The sequence below is a fragment of the Amblyomma americanum genome, chromosome 7 (genome assembly GCF_052857255.1).
Source record: "Amblyomma americanum isolate KBUSLIRL-KWMA chromosome 7, ASM5285725v1, whole genome shotgun sequence".
Lineage (NCBI taxonomy): Eukaryota > Metazoa > Arthropoda > Arachnida > Ixodida > Ixodidae > Amblyomma > Amblyomma americanum.
Genome location: NC_135503.1, coordinates 10,042,766 through 10,061,818, shown reverse-complemented (window position 1 = coordinate 10,061,818; position 19,053 = coordinate 10,042,766). Strand labels below are relative to the sequence as shown.

At 47.1% G+C, this 19,053-nt stretch overlaps 1 protein-coding gene across 6 annotated transcripts in view; it reads left to right on the top strand.

Annotated features, from left to right (window-relative positions):
- The window catches only part of Isha (Insulator su(Hw) mRNA adaptor), a 67,359-nt gene that overhangs the window by 10,630 nt on the left and 37,676 nt on the right, over positions 1-19,053 (top strand). For all 6 annotated transcript variants that reach the window (XM_077631035.1, XM_077631034.1, XM_077631032.1 and 3 more), the window contains 5 exons: positions 5,305-5,710; positions 6,282-6,586; positions 8,894-9,114; positions 10,763-10,863; positions 14,099-14,206. In XM_077631035.1, coding sequence (XP_077487161.1) covers positions 5,305-5,710; positions 6,282-6,586; positions 8,894-9,114; positions 10,763-10,863; positions 14,099-14,206 — 1,141 coding nt within the window. The remainder of the gene's footprint in view (positions 1-5,304; positions 5,711-6,281; positions 6,587-8,893; positions 9,115-10,762; positions 10,864-14,098; positions 14,207-19,053) is intronic.

Below are 19,053 nucleotides of genomic sequence, written 5' to 3'. Positions count from 1 at the left end.
AGAGCTGGAACGACCGATATCGCCTATCTCTGTTCCATCGCCGGGGTCCGAAGCATCTTACTCAAGCCCCGATGACGAGGATGTGCTGACTGCATTTGAAAGAAAGGCCGCGCTCCTTCAATAATGCGACGACCGCGACGGCTCAACTGAACGTGCGACGCCCGACGTCAGCGGTGGGCCCCAAGTGCCAACTGGCTACCGTTTTGTCGATGTAGCAGCGGTAAGAACAATGATCGGCACACTGTTGTGTCCCATGTGCAGCGAGCAGTCGCTTGATTTAACAGAAAGTGGTACAGGCGCGAACCTTCAGTTTGTTGTTTTGTGCAGTGGGTGCGGAAACATCGTCCGAGTCCCGCATTCTCCCGTCGTGGGATCGAGCCGTCAGCCGGAGCTGCCCATGCGTCTCGCACTGGCTGCCCGGAACTGCGGAATGAACTTCATGAAGTTGAAGAATTTGTTCACGAGCATGAATAGTCCGCTGCCAATGCATCTGAAGACCTACCAGCTGCTAGGAGAAAAGATACACGGTGCCGCGATGGACGCTGCGTGCGATGCTATACACAATGCTGCGCAGGCCGTTAGGAAAAAAAAGGCAGCCCAAGACGATGAGTTGCTCGATGTTTGTGTCAGCTACGATGGAACCTGGCACAAACGAGGTCACTTTTCCCACTTTGGGCTTGGTGCTGCGACTGAAGTAGACTCTGGCCTCGTGCTTGACTTTTCTGTCCAGAGTAACTACTGCCATGCGTGCAGCTTGGGACCCAAGCCTGGTGATGCGAGTCCTGAAGGATGGGCCGAGGCACACAAGGAACTTTGTCAAAAAATTTTCTGGCTCTTCAAATGCCATGGGGGTGGAGGCTGCTGGCATTGTATTCAGCAGGACCAAAGTGCTGCACAACATTCAATATACAACATGTGCTAAGTGATGGAGGCAGTAAGGATTTTTTGCGTGTGTCCAAGCTTGGTCTCTATGATAAAGAAATAATCAAAGAAGACTGTGTAAATCGTGTCGCCAAACGTGTGTTTGCTTGAATTGAAAAGCTAAAGAAGGAGAAGAGGGGCCTGGGAGGCAAAGGAAAACTCACACAGGTCATCTCTAAGAAACTGACGGCATACTATGCATCTGCATTGAAAGAAAATGCTCCCGACGTGAAGAAGATGCAGAAAGGGGTTATGGTCACCCTTTTTCATTCTTACTCTACTGATGATAAGCCACTGCATTTTGCCTGCCCACATGGCGAGGACTCCTGGTGCCATTACAACAGGCACCAGGCCCAGGCCTTGCTTGCTGCTGGCAAGCCGTCAGTGGCTCGCGCGCACCGCCCAGCTCTATAGAAGCAGGGACATCTCTAAGGAGCTTGTGCCCCTGTATAACAGGCTGGCCAAAGCAGACCTACTTGCGCATGTAGACTCAGAATGCCAACGAGTCGTTCAACTCGGTGTGGAAGCGGTGTCCAAAGACAGAGTTTGCATCTCTCAGAACTATCGAGACAGCTGCAGCACTAACTGTTCTAAACTTCATTGAAGGACCGATGGGACTGAAAAGAGTCTTAGAGAAGTTGGACATCACCTGTGGCACACACGCTACCAAGGTCATCGAGGAGAACACCAAATTGTGCGTAGTGCGGGCACGAGCAAGAGCACTTCAGAGCTCTAAGGTGGCCAGAAAAAAGCGCAAACTTGAAGCCACTGCTGCTGAGCAGCATAGAGTTCAAGAAGAGGGACCTACATATGCTGCTGGAGGGTTTTCCTGAACATTAGAGGTTTGGAAATGGGGTGATTTTCAATCTTTGAATCCATTTTTCTCATTTCCTGTTTTTTCAGTAAACTGCCAGCTTAGGAAAACTATCGTTCCAGTATTACTTGATAATATTAATATTGTAGCAGACTTTCTGCAGCAAAATTTTGTGAGGAACACAACTTTTGCCTCTTCTTTCCTTTTTTTTATGCCAAAAAAAGCTCGTTTGAAAGAAGTGGCGGAGATGAAAAATGAATGCCATTTTTTATAAGGCAGCATTCTTTTGAAATATAGCAAAATTAAGCAAAATAATTCCACAGTTGTGTGCTCTGGTCATTCCTAAAGCCACATAACGGAAAAAATTTGGAAGATTACACTTATTTTCCAAACGATAGTTTTTCTAAGCAAGCATAGTCATCCTTGTCATAGAGGTTGCATAACTTGCTTCATACTTATTCCAGAGTAATGAAATTTGGCACAGATGGTCCCAGCAGTAATATAAACCAGCCCTGCAAGTTTCAGCTAAATCGAGCAAGTGGTTCAAAATTTCACTCATTAGGGTTTTGTCCCCCCTTAATAGACATCGTGTCCAACACGTTTATTCATCTTCCTCGCTTTCAGAAGCCGAGTTTTCGGAAACTGAGTCCTTTCCGCTATCGAAGTCTTACGGTAACTTCTGCCGTATCGATGTTGTTTGCTGCAGAGAGAATCCATTCCTCTTCATGAACGTTTGGGCGCACCCACGAGGTGCTCTGAACTTCCTATCTCCCGAGCAACGTCTTTAACTTTCCAACTGATCAGCTCTACACTGACCCCCATGAGACGTTTGTGCTGCTCGATAATAAGGTCCGCCACTTTTTTCTCCAGCTCGACGTGATGGCTGTGGCGAGGCCCACGAAATCCTTTGCTGTCAGGCTCACATTTAAAAAAAGCCCCTCCCGCAGCAGCCACCATCCGCGGATGATTGACTCGTTGTGGTCAAGTCTTCGAGCTGCTTCGGAATTCCCGACCTCCTTAGCTAACAGGATCACTTTTCTCTTAAAATGAGCATGGTACTGAGCACGACGCGTTGCCATCGTGTGGACTGAATCAATACACAGCGAGCGATGCCGCAAGAACATGACGCAACGACCCGTTGAGCGCGAGGTCTTTGACTTTGGATGGATGAGGATTTGGCTTCCAAGTACCCATGTTGCCAGCATAAGATCGCAAAACTGCAGAAGTCGAAACCACTGCTTCCCGCACAGCTACAGCGCTGCATGACTCACTAGAATGTTGTTTGTTTACGTGACTGTCGTCTTCGGTCAGTAATGCAATAATTGCTGATAAGAGAACATTGTCTTCCCTGGTGTAATTTCCATGCATAACGCACAGCAGCCTGTACTACCAGAGTTAATTAATCGCTTTCGGTCGCAGCAGCATTAAAAAAGATTCAAGCGGTGAAAAACCAAAACTCGAATTTACTCAGCCCTGTTTGAAGCAAAATGTTGTTCATTTAGGAAGTTGTTTGACACGAAAATTTAAAACACATGAAGGAAATGTATGCAACTATGCTTAACGAGGTCCTCGCTTGCATTCTCAAGTATTGTCTACGCAGATATTGAGTATTCAAGCGATAGCTGCCATCACTGTGCCCAGGCACCGATTTCGGTATGGACCCTGCCAGAAAAAATACGGTCAGCAAAGCGCGCAACATGAAAGCTGGACCTGCCCCGCGAGCAGCATGAACAAGGTCGCTCAAACAGCGAAACCTCTTTAGTATCGATTTTGTAAGGGAAGGAGTCCAACTGCAAAAAAAAAAAAAGTCCAGCGATGCGCGCAACATGAACAGCGTCACTCAAATAGCAAGAACTGCCTCTTTAGTATGGAATTCGTGAGCGAAGGAGTCAAACTGCAACAAAACAAGTATGTCCAGCGATGCGCAGCATGAAAGCTAGACCTGCAAATTGAAGCGCAAGTTTTGAGTAGAGCCTGCGGACGAGTCAGACTGCAACCAAACCAATATGCCACATAATGCCCGTGACATCAAAGCTTCACCTGCAGAGCTTAGCAGAGCCAGCAGCGTGAACAGTGGGACAAAGACAATGAGAAGCACGACTTTCATAGCCAGTGAGCGAAAGAATGTACCTACAATCATGCCAAACAGCATTAAGACTGTAGTTGCTCGTGCTTCACACCAAATCATCCGAAAGAAAAAAAAAATGCGACAACTGAAGAACGGCCACACATCATAAGATGCGTATCCAGCACATTATCAATGTTTTCCTGGCCGATCTTACGAAGCCAAACCTTTCGGCGAGCCGCATTGCTTTACCCGGACGGAATGATGAAAAACCTTTTCCCACTGGCCTCCTCGGTTGTTGCACCCGTAAGCGCAACAGAAGCTCGGTGTCGCCGTAGCGCGTAGACACCGTCAAAGTTTGAGAAACGCTTCCCGTCAAAACTTTGTCGCACAAAAAGAAAACAAAGCGTGATTTCTACCCCTGACAATGGTGCCAGCGTCTGCTGCGGAGCCAAAAAGCATGCGCTAACACGTGACCATGGTGCCTCGGCCAATGGGAGGCTCGCTTATCTGGCGGAGCACTAAAGGAGGAGGGAAGCTGGAAAGTTCAAAGCTTTGCGTTACTTTTGCTTCATTGAGGGGCTTTGCTTGCATGTACTACTTCATGGTTTTGCACCAATGCACGCTACACACCTCTCTTGTGGGGCACCTTCATTTCAATGTTGCAAAAGGAGTTAATCTGGGAAGCTTTATTCGAGACATTAGAATACATAAAGGCAGGAAATATATTATTACCCTAGGTGATTCTAGTAGAATGCTCACTATGCTTCTAAGCTACTTTATCCAGTCTTCACAACTGCCTCTGTATATGATTCAATTTTGCACCAGAGGTGTATTTTCACTTTGTTGTCAATGTAGAGAAAAAACAAATTGGCTGGGATTCAACCTCACTGAATCTAGTTTACAGAGCGAAAGACGAGCCTCTCGTTCTTTGGTTTCTGTTTCAATGTTAGCAATTTTCTTCGCTCTATCCTTCCCCAATGCGCCCTGTCGACGTTCTTGATCATAAGGACCATCAGATTCAATCGGCCTATTCCACAGCCAAAGCATTGGTTCAGCAAAAGCATTGGTTCCAGCCCGCGACTCCACTAAGGCTATCAGCGAACGTCAAGCAACGCTTCGCACTTTTGATTATCCTATCAGATGAATGGCAAGCCACATGGTTCAGCGCAACTGCGAGATGAGTGTTGAATCATGTTTTTCAACGCAGTTGCGAAGGCGAGTGAACGCTAGCTCCGTGCGCCACGGCTGCACCGAGGCGTGTCGAGCCGCATGGTATGACATCACAGCCATACCCGCGCTCCACTGCTTGAAGGTCATTCTTCGGAGAGATGTGGCCTTGAGGTTTTGCATGGGAGGGGTGGAGCTTCTGCTCTAAAACTCTTCTACATTCGAGTAAAGGTGGCAGGTGCACAAACATTGTTTAAATGACTAGCCCAGAGTACATTGTAAGTTTACCTAATTTTCTGCATTGTTAGTTCAATTTCTTCTGTGGTCGTTGCAGCATGGCCCAGAATCTGCTCAACAACCCCGAGCTGCTGAAGCAGCTTCAGCAGATGCAGCAGACACTACAGCAGCAATCGTCTGAGGCTTTGCGGGCCCAGGAGAATGCCTCCAGTGTTGTGTCCACACCCACTACAACTGGCCCCGCAGTGCCCAGTGTGCCAGGGCCCTTCACGCCTGCTGACGGGGCCACTGGTGGGCAGCGGCACTCCTCGCCGGATTTGCCACCACCGCAGCCATCGGTAGTGCCCCAGCAGCCGGTGGTGGCAGCAGTGACCGGGGGCCACCTCCACGCCTCGCAGACAGCCCAGCTGGCCAATGCGCCTGCCCTTGTCACGCCTGGGTACCTGGGCACACCAGGCGCCCCTGTGCTGTCTCAGGCCTTCCCCGACACGGGCCAGCATGCTGTAAGTGCCTTTTGTGCCATTCTCGTTTCCAAAGAGCAAGCATTGGGAGTATCAAGAAAGGAAGGCGGGACGGAAATGATTCAGCAGTGAAAACTGGGTTGGACAGTCCGATCACACCACCTTGATTCAGGTACAATGGTGGGGGTGCATGATGAGGCATGGCTGTTTTCTTGTCTCTGTCAAACAAGCCAGCTCCAGTTTTTATCTTTGTTTACAGACTCTGCTGTCTCTAATTTGCACATTGCTCGATATGAAGCGCAGAAAATGAAGCTTTCACTTTGACAGCTGAATCGTAAAATTCTGTCAAAGTGGCTCTATTCCAGAAACTGTTGTGCCAGTAAATGACTCTGGGACGGACTAGATTAGCCCTCATGGTCAGTGCTTTAAAGGCAATGCTGCAAAAAATTTGTGAGATGAAATTGGAACGGAACAACATGTTCAGAGAGTCGTTATCCTAACAAATGGGTGACATTGAAGTGGTAAGCCCATGCACAACCTTGCACAATTAGATCTTTGATGTGACAAAAGCAGGAGTGATAATGGCAAATCCTGGTTGCCGTCTTGTGTGCAGGTGGGCCTGTACCCTCCGGTGGCTCCTCCTATAGGGGCAGATGTGCCCCCCATGGTAGGCGGAATGGCCTTTGCCAGTGGAGGGGAGCCCCCAGGAGGGTTCGTGCCCCTGGCGGCTGGTCCGATGTCGGCCGATGAGCCACCCGCTGCTGCCGCACCCATGGAAGGGGGCATAGCTGCTGTGCTTCCCTCGTACATGAGCGGCGGTGATCTGGATGAGCGGTGTGGAGTGGTCCTCGGCCCTGGTGGTCGGGACATGGACCTTCGAACTCCAGCGGGTGGCCTGTCTTCTCCAGGGCGTGACAGGTGGGGCTCCTTTTGACTTGTTTGTGTACCCCAGGCATGTCCTGCCCAGAGTAGGTAACTATTGTATATCGCCGCGTATAAGTCGACTCCAAATATATGCTGACCTCCCAACTTGCAGCCCTTGCTGATGTAAAAGAAAATGTTGATTTCAAATATGCCTGCCCCTCGCAATAACGCCGTTGGCTTTGCGAGATCTTTTTTTATAAAGAGTAACGAAGTCAACAGTACAGAAGAACCAAAGCTGCAAAGAAAAAAAAAAAGGCTAGAGTAGCAGCACCATTCACGTGCAGTTGAATTATGGTTCACGATTTTTCACATCAGAAGTTTGACTGCTCTTGTGTATACAGTTGTGCCCCGTTAATACACCCCCCTTTAATATGGATGATTTGAATTATGGACAATTTTTCTGGGGACCAAACTTCTTCAATGTATTTATGCCTCGTTAATATGGAAACTCGCTGCCTGGACAATGGACGGGCTGAAAATGTATGGAGCCCATTGGGGCTTCTGTATTTTTGTCCAATTAATATGGACAGTAATGAGAACAAAACTCGTTGAGTGCCTCTGCCAGATTTTCCTGGTATTTTGAGTGCAGAACACCAGTGAAAGGCAGTGCGAAAGTGCAAATGCCACAGTAAAGGCCTTTTTTCGTGTGTACGGTTTAATGATTTACAGTAGCAACTTGCTTGCTCAATGCGGCTTACCATTTGCTGCATTGCATGAACGCCTGCGAAAGAAATTCTTTCTGTGCGCTACGTTGAAAGTCGCATTCAGCAGCTACCAGCAAGTGAGTACAGAGTTCTTGGAATGTAGTAGGAGATACTTCATCACACCAAGAGTCACCATTATGCATCTCAAGGACCAGTAGGCGCTCCAAACGTGCTAAAATTTGCTCTGCATGATTTTTAAGACAATGGCGAAATGAATAATATACCTGGAACTTGCAACATTGCTCAATTTCCACTCCACTGCCTGCCACAACGCAGAGAAGCAGTCCGTAACCACAGAGCGTTTTTTTTCCATATTTTTTGTTTTTCTTCATGATTCGCTATTATGGACGACTCGCTTTATGAATACCTTTTCCCAGGAACTGAAGTGTACAAATTAACAAGGCACAAATGTAATGAGAATTTGTTTATTTAGTCACAAATTTCGAAGGGCTAAAGTACATCTTTTCGTGTCAAGCAGTTTCTATAGCAGCTTGCGAGTTGGGAGCAGCATGACCAAAAGGCAGTTGTTGCAAAAGGGACTAAATGTCACAAGAACAACGTGTAATTATTTTCCAGATTCGAATGTCAATTTTCGGTGTGTGCCCCATACACGCAATGTACGAAAAAAGAAATGAGGAATGAGCAGTATTTATTCTACGTTAAATCATCACTTGTGGAGCCTTCAGACTCCAAGCTGTTGCTGTGCTCTGGTCCACGCTCATCCTACAACAAGTCGCGCAGCATGTCTGCTGTCAACACGTAGCCGTTGTTCTGCACTTCCATCACATAGCAGAGCAGCTCCTCTTGCAGTTCGAGAAACTTGCATGACTTGCCTTGGAAAGCGTGCTTTTTGCAGCTTGTGTTTCTCAATGCATCCTCTTGGTTGCATCTTCGTCGGATGTGCTTCTCGGCTACGTCGAATTTCCTGCCCGCCGGACGCTTGCCATGTTCGAAAGCAGTCCCATTCGTGTCGCTATTAAAGTGTTTGTCTATTGTGCTAAAATTGCAACGCTTGACGGCAGCACACGAAAGCCACAACTACGGTGAACTAACATGCTACTACAATTGCCGTTTTTTTAACAGCCATAAAAGGCTGGAGCTGGTGATGCTGATACCGATATGGATAGCGGGAGCTCACGTTAAAGGAAAAAGTTGACGATGATGATGATGAGCCGCGGCCTCTGGTGCCATCCGTGGACGGCACCTGGATGCTCCTGTGCACGTGCGTGTCCTCCACGATCAAGCGTTGCTCGCAGCTGGACCTGATCGCGGACGTCACGGCGCCTGCATTTTGAAGGCTATTCCCGCGTGGGTCATGGAAAGTTCGTGTGTGGTTTTTAGGCTGATCTTTTCTTTTTTAAATATTTCTTTTGGGAAAACAGGGTGTGGCCCATACATAGGCGCGGCCCTTACACCCTTAGTTGAGCATGGCTCCTCTCTGGTTTGCATGCTGGTTTGGAGCTTGCGTTAAGCTCAATTTTTTTACAAGCTGTTCAGCGTTTGCAAGGTCCAATCAGGCACATGTTAAGGAGAGGCTATGGTTACTGTGAGGGAGCTGTCATCACATTTAATTGAGCCTTTTTTCCTCCATCTGCAGGGACAGGCGAAGGCACAGTCGGTCGCGGTCTCCGAGGCGGCGGGGTCATTCACGCTCTCGGTCTCCGTCCCGCACTACAAGCAACCGCTACAGCAGCACTACCAAGCGGGATCGTTCAAGAGAGCGGGAGAGCAGGGAAAGTGCAAGGGAAAAAGAACGGGAGCGTGAGAGGGAGCGGCGTCGCAAGGGCTTTCCACCCGTCAAGAAGAACTGCCTGAGTGGTGAGAGCCTCTTTTTGAGTAACAACGCAGTTTGGGCAAGTTGATGCTGACTCAGTCAAATAGCGATGAAAATATGATTACAGCATCAACTGACAAACAGGCAACACTGTTTCTGTCTTTCTGCTTCCTGTTCTTCATTCTTTGCTGCTGTTTAACAGTGGTCTGGTGTAGCTTGTGCAGTTCTAAACTGAAGGAAGTGCTGTATGGACCTTTACGCAGATGACTTTGCAGCTAAAGGCTTATAGGCTTTTATCTGGTCTTTGCAAGGCCAATGCTAGCTCTGATACTTTTTGGTAGACTTTCTGTGATGCATTTTATCTGAGATGGACCCGCATCAAATTCTTAACTCTGTAGCAGAAAAGATGTTAAGAAGCACCAGGCGTAGAGGAACCAATGCTTCAGCTAAAGTGCTACAGCAAAATAATAAGGTAGCCGTTATTCCCTATATGCACAAGACCTCCCACAACCTTAAAAAAATAGTGGTAGCAAATGACCCAAAGATTTCTGCTAAATTCGTTTCCATCTGGAGGATGTGAGATACCTCTGTCTGAAAGCATTCCCGGATTTCGATCTGCCCAGCATGTATGGAGGAAGTTATTTGTTTTTAATTTTTTTCTCAAGTGCAGCTGAAAAAAATTAACATTTCTCTGTGTGTGGGTGACAATGTGTACAGGCACCTTATTAGGCATTTTAACAAAGGCTACAACTTATACAGTGGTGCTATTTAGGGGGGACACTACCCAAAAGGGTGATCTTTTAAACCACTTGCTCAATTTCATTGAAACTTGCGAGGCTGGTTTATGAGCAGCTCTGTGAAATTTCATTATACGGCTGGGGATTTTCTTGAACATTGGAGCGCTAAAAATAAAGTGGGGTGATTTTCAATCTTGAGTTCATTCTTCTTGTTTCCTGGTTTCTTTCTGTAAAATGTCAGCTCAGGAAAACTATAGTTCCAATATAACTTGATAATACTAGTATTGTAGCAAGTGTTCTGAAGCGAAATTTTATGTGGAACACAACTGCGTGGTCAGTTTGTATATTCTTTTCTTTTTTAATAAAAAAAAAATGATTTAAATTAAAGGCGCAAAATGAAGACCAATACTGTTCTTGATATGGTAGCATTTTTTTAAAATATAGCAAAACTAAGCAAATTCCACATTTGTGTGCTATGGATGCTCCTAAGGCCACATAACACAAAAAATTGGGAAAATTACCCTTATATACTGAACACTAGGCTTCCTAAGCAAGCATATTCAACCTTGTCATAAAGGTTGCATAACGTGCATTATACTTATTCAAGAATAATGAAATTGGCCAGAGATGGTTCCAGCTGTGCTGTGAACTAGCCTCTCAAATTTCAATGAAATTGAGCAAGCGGTTCAAAAGTTCACTTTTGAGGGTAGTGTCCCCCCTTACAAAGTAGTGCAGTTGCCCTTTAAAATCATATTGCGATGTGGTTGCACCACATGGCCACTGTATGTGGTAGCTGATGGCAACGTGACATTCTATGTTAGTTGTATTCTGGTCTTGCTTGCGTGGAGGGAGGTGGCCGCTATTGACGCCGTGGTGGACAATCAAGAGTGGCCTTTTGTTGTAGCTTTTGGCATAGCCAAAACTTAGAGTTTTGTTGTTGTTTGCTTCCTTGCAGTTTGCAGTGCTACGTTGTGGCTTGGACATGTTCCGAAATCTGTGTCGGAGATGGACCTGCATGACACGTTCGGAGAGTTTGGCACCATAGTTAGGGTTGATGTGAGTATCGTTTCAGTTTGATTTTTGTTTTCAAATCTTGAACATTGAATAGGTAGGCTGCTTCTGAAGGGACGAGAATTGGAGGATTGTGTTGACAGGTACAGCATAGACCATTTATAACGCATACCATGGGAGTCGGGGAAAATGCATTATAAGCAGTACTGCACTGTAACCACAACATAGTTTTTCCAAGCATTCGGGTTTTCAGAATGGCCAGCCTACCTTTCAAAGTGCACCTGACAACACATCAGACGCACAACCCTGCAATCACAGGCAACGAAGAAGTTTATTTGATCTTTTTGTTGAAGCGTCGTAATGAATGAAAGAACACCGTTATTTTAGTCTGGCGCTGCGATTAACTGTGTTGCTAATGACTTCATCTTCAAAAACAAGTGAAGCATTTCAGCGCTTGCTCGCTAAGGTTTTTCTGAGCGTAGTAGAGGCGCAGTTTGTTGCAACAGTCGAGCGTGTCTTTGCACGAAACTTCTGCTGCATTTTCACTCACTTTGTCGGGCTAATCCTCGGATAGAGACTCATCGCGACCGCGCACTGCTGCCACGATGTCTTCATCTGTGGTGGCTACTTCACAGAACGCTGCCGGGGTTGCCGACAACGACGACTAGCTTATCTCGTGCTGGTTCCTGAAACGCTGAATACCACCGTTCAGTGGGTTGAAACCGTCATGCCCCAAAATGTTTGCAAGGTACCTGGCCTTGGCTTGTAATATCGAGCAACTCACAGGAACGCACTGGGCCCGGACTTCGTGAAACAGTTCAAACAAAGCGGCGACATCTATGTACTTTGACGCACGAATCCGCTTCCTTGCAAGCTACGCAGAGTCTTCCTGCAGCTCTCCCAAATGGCGGACACAGTAACGTCGGTGACACCATACTTTTTTGCCACCGTAGCCTTTTTCAAACTGCTCTTGACGTCTCTCATAATGCTCTGCTTTGGTTTGAGAGCTTGCAGTTTCTTGCCTTTCGGAGGAGCAGGCGCCATCGAAACTGATGACCTGCTCACATTGTGAGCCGACTTGCCTACGTTGTCAACTTTTCGCTACACACGACGACACATATCTCTCTCATGGGCTCGGGCATGACAAGACGCTGCCTCACATGCGTGCGGTACAAGCAGCGCTTGTAGCGTCAATGCGTGCGCTTGCCGCGGCCACAGCTCCAACATGCCCGTCTGGCCGTGCCATCACCTGCTTTCAAGTTTTGTCCAATCAGTGTGCTCAATGGAGGCGCATTGGAGAGTGAGAGGAAAAACGCCGACTTTGCAACTTCTATTTTTTTTTTCTATCCTCTCCTGCCTTCCGCCTTGCCTTGAACCACGCTGACAACACTCCACCGCCCCGCCTGTTTCCCCCTTCTTGCGTAATCTGGGAAGCACGCTCCTCGTGCCCACCGGTACCCACGGGCCCGCGCCGCCACGCGGGTCGCCAGACTTTCCAGAAACCGCACCATATGCGGTCTTCGGTTACGTGCTGCTGCATATTAAGCGGTACACCAATACGCTGAACTCTATGGGAAGCGAAGTGGTTGTCACAAAAAGCCGCATACAGTGCGGTCCCGCATAATAGGCAGTTACATTACAAATGGTCTGAGCTGTATTTCAAACTGATAACAATGTCTCGCAGCTCTTTTGGGGTGGCTTTTAAGGGAAGGCGGTTCAGCCTTTTGACAGACCAGGGTTCAAAGGAGCACTGTGTACAGTTGCTGACAGATTTTTCGGACATTAAGGGACCCAGGGAATGGTCTGAATAATGAAACTGTCCGAAAAATTCATCAAGTTTTAAAAAAGAAAATCATTTTTCTGCAAAAAATTGGTCTTAAGAATCGCGAACTTTGCCATATCTCACGTTGTGCTTGCAAGCAGCCGGCGGCATTTTGCATTTTTGTTGATGTTGTAACACTGCTTTGGGTGCGCTGCTTTTTCTCCTGACGGCAATTCACGATAGCTTTCAAGAAAAAAAGCTATAGAAGACGCCGAAGCGCATGGCAACCTGGCAGCAGAGTGTGAATTCGGAGCATCGGAAAAAACATTCACTACTGGCGAAGCAAGAAACAGCACATCGCGACATGCAACGACCAGAAGAAAACGTCATTTGGTGGATGAACTGCAAGGTATCCTGAACTAGAAGCTAAGGTTGTGGAGTTCATCCGAGAGCTGCATACAAGATCGCTGCCTATGACTTCCGAGCACATCTGCTTGAAAGCTGTTGAGATCGCGCATACCTCTGAACTCAAACGAGGGTGCACTTCAAAGGGTCGTCATCATGAGTGTGGCAGTTTATGAAGCGAAAAAGCTTTGCTCTACGGCTGCATACTTCTGTGTGCCAGCAACTGCCCAAAGAGTTTGAGAACAAGCTGATTGAATTTCAATGATATATGATCGAGTTGAGTCACAAGCGTGACTACATAAATTGAGTGCGTAAACTTTATAATGAATGGATGCTGGACTACAACCTGACCACCCCCATTGACTGCCTGCGACATCCACCGCTGCTGACTGTTTGTGGCTGGTTGTCGTCGCCATGAAAATCTCTCCCCGAAGAGATGGTGTACAAGTCTTTTTGCAAATGCAGCGTCAGCAACGCGCTGGATGGCACAGAGGATGATGTGGGACATCGGCACTGAGAAGCTGTTGTCATCCGGCTCTAGTTCTATTGACCCGCATGACTCTGATGCTTATGTACCAGGTGCTCTTGTGTCATGCACTGTACATAAAAGCAGCATTTAACATTATCATTACAGTGGGAAAAATGACTGTTTTTGATAGGTCTGAGGCATTTTTTTCCTGCAAAATATGTAAAGCATAAAAGAAAAGCGAAATTTACATGAAAATGATGGCAATTGAATGTGCTTTGTGAAGACATTTTTTTCCAACAAATATTTGGTGTGAATATTGCCAAAAAAATAGGAAAGTACACAAAAAAGTTGAAAATAAAAAAAATTGTATTGACAAGACAATATCTGTTTGAGAAAAAGTAATAAAAACAAAAACATTCTGGAACGTATGAGAAAAAGTAATAAAAACAAAAACATTCTGGAACGTACAAAGAGTGTTTCTTTTGAGAGTTCTTGAGTGTTTTGGTAATCACTGAACCCATTGGGCTTTTGAGTTGTTTGACACTGTGCATTGCTAGTGGTCACCGGTGCAACTTCTTGGTGCTCTGGAAGAGTTGATGGAAGATTTGTGCTTTGTTTTCATGGCAGCCATGTCTCTCTTGCAGATGATTCCACCTCGGGGTTGTGCCTTTGTGTGCATGGACCGCAGGCAGGATGCCTTTCGGGCATTGTCAAAACTGAAAAACTTAAAGCTTCAAGGAAGCCTCATCAAGGTTAGTGCATTCCATTTTGTTCCTATGGCTAACAGATGTAACTGTTTGCTGATAAGGCTTTCATGGAGCCTGCTATTGCTGGAAGGCTGCCATTTTGCAAGGTTTCTGTGCTTGCTTGAGTTGATGCAAGATGCTGGAACGGCATTGGTAAACTATGTATCTAGTGGGAACGGTATAGTGCAGTCCACTTGTAAGATGTGTCCACAAGGCTAGAAAACCTTATCATCAAGGCCTGTTATAACTTGCTGTGGTTCCAGCTGCTGCCAGCTCTTTTAAAGGGGCACTGAGGATAAATTGAAGTTGGCTTGTATCGATAGAATACCAGCTCCTGATCACAAAAACGCCGCTCTTACTGAAAACAAAGCTCTTGTAAGGTAGAAAATAGCAAGAACCAAAATACAGGTATCGCCACCACAGGCCAATCTCACAAGTACAAGCGTGGTGACGCCATAGGACAAGAGGCGCCACCTTGGAGGAATTTTCCATCCTACTTGTTGTCGCGAATCTCTGAGGCCGAAAAAGATAGGTTGCACAGATCAGTATTGAAGTAAGTGTTGTTTTCAAACCAATAGTGCACTTTTATCACACAAGGAAGGCAGGCAAAAGACAATCTGAGTGTTGGAAGCAAAGAAAACGGATGCTTGGCGGCGCCACAGGCGGCCAGGAGAGTTTCGATTTGTTATGGCGCTTCGCGTCTGAGCTTTGCGTGTGCCGTGGTTTTGTTTTTGACGCGCTTCGATTTACAAGCGCCGAACAGCAGAGGAACTCCAAGTGCCGCTTCAAGTGCTAGTTAACCTTTGAAGGAGCCTGTTAAGGCTTGTCAGATGATCGCCACGGTCGATGAAAAGCTATGATGGCACGATGGTCGGTGATCGTACAAAGCAGCACTTGTGTATTCGTACGCTTTCCCGGCGAAACATTCCCAGCTGTGCCAGTAAACTTCAAACTACTTAACGGAAATCGTTTATTAGGGACGGGAGACAAGGTACAAGGCAGTTCAGAAAAATTGCTGATGGCCTAGCTCTGTTAGGCCAGGATATACGTAGCGAAAGCGCAGAGATTTCTGCATCAGAAGAGTGCATTCAATAGATGCGCCTTTATTGGTGGCTGTAACTTGAGCCGTCGTAGCGGAGCGGTAGCGTTTCCGCCTCAAAAGGCGAAGGCCCTGGTTCGATTCCGAACCTCGGCACCGGACTTCTTTTCTTTTATTTAGTGAGTGGGCGGGGGGTTTCAGTGGCTCCCATGGATGCCGCTGCCGAATACGTTGGTTAGCGGTTAAGCGCAGGCTCTGTGAAGGCGCGTTTATGCTGCGGCGAGGCGAAGTCTATACTCCAACTGCACTCGACCGCCGACGCGTTCGGCGACTTCGGCGCACTCTGACCGCATTGGCGGGGAGTTTGGAGCACGTATCTATTTCGCGCCGAGTGCGCCAGCCGCCGCCGGCCCAGCCAGACTGATTTGGCTCCGCGGCGAGGTGCGCGTTATATTCAATAGCTGCAGCAGTTCGGCGGAGCTGTTCTTTTCGAGCTCGGCTATTTTAATCCATTCACAGTACATATCTGAAGGTACATGCAAGTTGGCGAGAGAGCCAGATCCAGTGGACCCGTTGGATCTAGCGGAATTAAGCCGTTGAAGCGTCGTGCGCCGGCTTTGGTTTCAAGCCGCCGACTTTAAACGCGACCGCCCTCGAGCACCCATTTGTTTTTTGTGGCAAAAAATAAATAACTTGGCCCATGCAATTGTGGGAGACCACGACGCCGCCTGCTGCGCCGTGCAACCACGCCGTTCAAGGAATCACAATCCGTTGGCCCCAAAGCCCCGGCCAGCCTCCGATGGGCGCAACGCACCCCTCGCGACACCCCGCACTGGGGTTATGATATTTAGTTTGCAACGGCTGCTCTTTGAGGAAGGGGGAAACCACCCGCCGGCGCCTAACCTAACCTTGCTCCCTCAGAAGCATCGCACGCTCTGTGGGGCTGAGGTCGCTGAAATGCAGGCCAGAGTTTTTGCGAGAACTACGTCGTTGGTTTCGGGAACGGGATCCATCGTAACGCTGGCAAGACGCCGGTGCAAACTTAAACGAAGCGACGGTGGCGACCCCCGATAGATGCCTTCAACGTGCGGCGGCGGCAGCTTTCATTTCGGTACCTGCTAGACCGCACCGCTAGCCGCCAGAAATCACGGAGTCTCCGTTTACGTCACGTTTCACGTCACTCCGTTCTGTGTCGTCATAAGAGTTCTCCGTGTCGTCATAAGAGTTCTCGAGTTTGAATCGGAGCGGCGGGAAAAAATTTTTCAACTTCGAATCCAAATTTCTTTGAAATAAATGCATCTTTCGCTCCCGGACAAGCGTCAACAAAGCCATGAAATGCCGACCTATCAGATATTGCTAAGAAAAAAATTTTGATAGGGTTCTCCTCAGTGTCCCTTTAAGTGGAGCCTATAACATCTTGTGTCGTCTACTGCTGAGGTGGCTACTACTCGAGGGGTGCTTGACGCTTTGCATTCCCTCGTACTAGCTCCCATTGTTTTCTGTTCTTTGTTTTTGTTGCTGTTTCTGCATCTCAGTAGCTTCCATATTACAAAGGCTTTTTGCAATGTTGGCCTAAGGCCCGTGTTCTTCTCTTAACACTGAGGCCGCTTACCAGTCGTACAGCACAGCTTATGATGCTACGGATACTCTGGTAATGTATGAAAATGCAGTAATCATTCAGCGTTTGTTTTGTTGCTGCTAAAAATTGGCGAAAGTACCAGAAAACCTAAATACAGTGGAATCTCAATGATACAAACTTGTGAAATTCCCTGACCGGAGTGCGTTGTGTGCAACATGCAGATTTTAGGGCGTTCCAAACTCTCTCCCGCACCACTACGGATGAAACGATCACACAAGCTGCAACCGCATGCACCCTTCAGCACTAAATGCTGCCCGCACATCGACACCGCAATCTCCTGTTGAGTGGTGCGCACTGTGAGCAGTGTGCAGTGGCACTTGTCCCATACTCCATCGACATTGCTATCGCCAGTTGCACAGCATGCACCGGTAGCAGTTGGCGATGGCTCGTGGTGGTACTAGAGGCGTTCATCGTATTATTTGTACCATAAATTTAGATAGGCATCCAAATGAGCGCATGTTCCTCTAATTACAGTGGAATATGAAAATTACATTTATAGAGTGCCACGGGACACCTCTTGGTCACCAAACATATCTATCGAGAGAGTTAAAGCATGAGCAATTATTCGCTTTCTGCATTTGAATGTACGCAATGCCAAGGAGATGCCTGTTTAGCTGGTGGCGGTATACACTGGCAATGCCCCAGCTTATGACACTTGCTGTGTCCAAAACGCAACACCACAAATTGCTGTGCAAGTGGAGGCTCTAGTGCTCGCAGACCGGCAGTTAACGCTTAAACAGTGCAGCAGGTTAACGTGAGTGCAGGCTCAGTGCACAACTTCCTTCACAACAACCTGCACATGACAAAGGTTGCTGTGCGCTGTGTTCCACGGTAGCTGACGTAGGTGCAAAAAAACTTGCAGAAAGGAGCAGTCATAAAAATGTTGCAGTTTTGCGAGAGCGACCCTGATGACTTTTTCGACTGCCTCATCACCCTTGATGAATGTCGGGTGCACCATTTTGACCCTGAAAAAAAAATCAGGAAGCAAACAGTGACAGCTGTAATTCCAGCGCCTTGGCTGTGCCATCATTGAGAACGGTCATGCTGAGCATGTTTTGGGACTGCTGTGGTGCTCTTCTCACAGAATATAAATAAATAAATAAATAAAATATGCCCACAATGGCCAAACCATCACAGGGAGGTATTATTGTGAACTTCTCAACAAGTTGCAAGACGCTGCCTAGCAAAGTGCGGAGGAAAGCTCAGAAAATGAGTTCGTTTTCTCTATTACAACGCACTGACTCACTCGGCACAGGTGGTAGTGACACATGGGGCGTCATTAGGATGTGAAATTTGGTCACTCTTCCATTTTCACCCGACCTTACACTCAGCGACTTGCTTTTTCCTCGCGCTGTATGAGAAGCATTCCGGGACAGTGGGGTAGTGATTACTGAAGTGCAGCTCTTATTGAACTCAAAATGAGTTCTGCAGCGATTGTCTATCAGTGGCAGAAGTATGGGGCCTTGATAGTGGGTGTGGTGGGAATATGTAGAGAGGGAACTAATTCCCACTTATGCTAGCAGGTGCCATGCTAGCAGGTGCAAGGAAGTTTTATATGATAGATCCATACAAATTTTGTTTTTAGCAAAAAACGATTTTATGGCTCTTTCTCGCTGTTTTATGTTTTTTTTGGTAGCAAAAGACACATTTATGGCTGGGAAATTTTTCTTTAAAAGCAGGACAATTTTTTCGCCTCCCCTCAAACTCCTGACGCCCAGGCTGAAAAGGACTCTGTGGTCACCACTTGGAAGTGAATGGCGGTGTAACCTACCCTCAAGGATCCATGTGAAAAAAACTGTCTTGATGCCTCTGCGAGCGAGAATGACTGGTGACAGCAAAACACTCGTTTAGTTTTGCTGTCATTTCTAGCCTGTAAAAGCTCTATTCTGGAAAAAGCATTCTTTTTTTTGTTACTAGAAATTGGGAATTTATCAATATGTGCCATTTTAATATCACCTAAGTGTTCCCTTAAATTATGTGTTTCCAGCATAGCAGCTGGAAAGATTCACTTGTACAATTCTGCTGTGTTTGTGTTAATGTGAAATCTTAAGATAAGCAAGCACATTTCTGCTCGTATCAGGACGGCGGAGTGCTTTCTCGAGAAAGTAGGGTGCAGAGAATAATTTGCAGAACTTTTGAAGAGCGTTAAGCTTTGAAGGGGCCCTCGTGATGAGT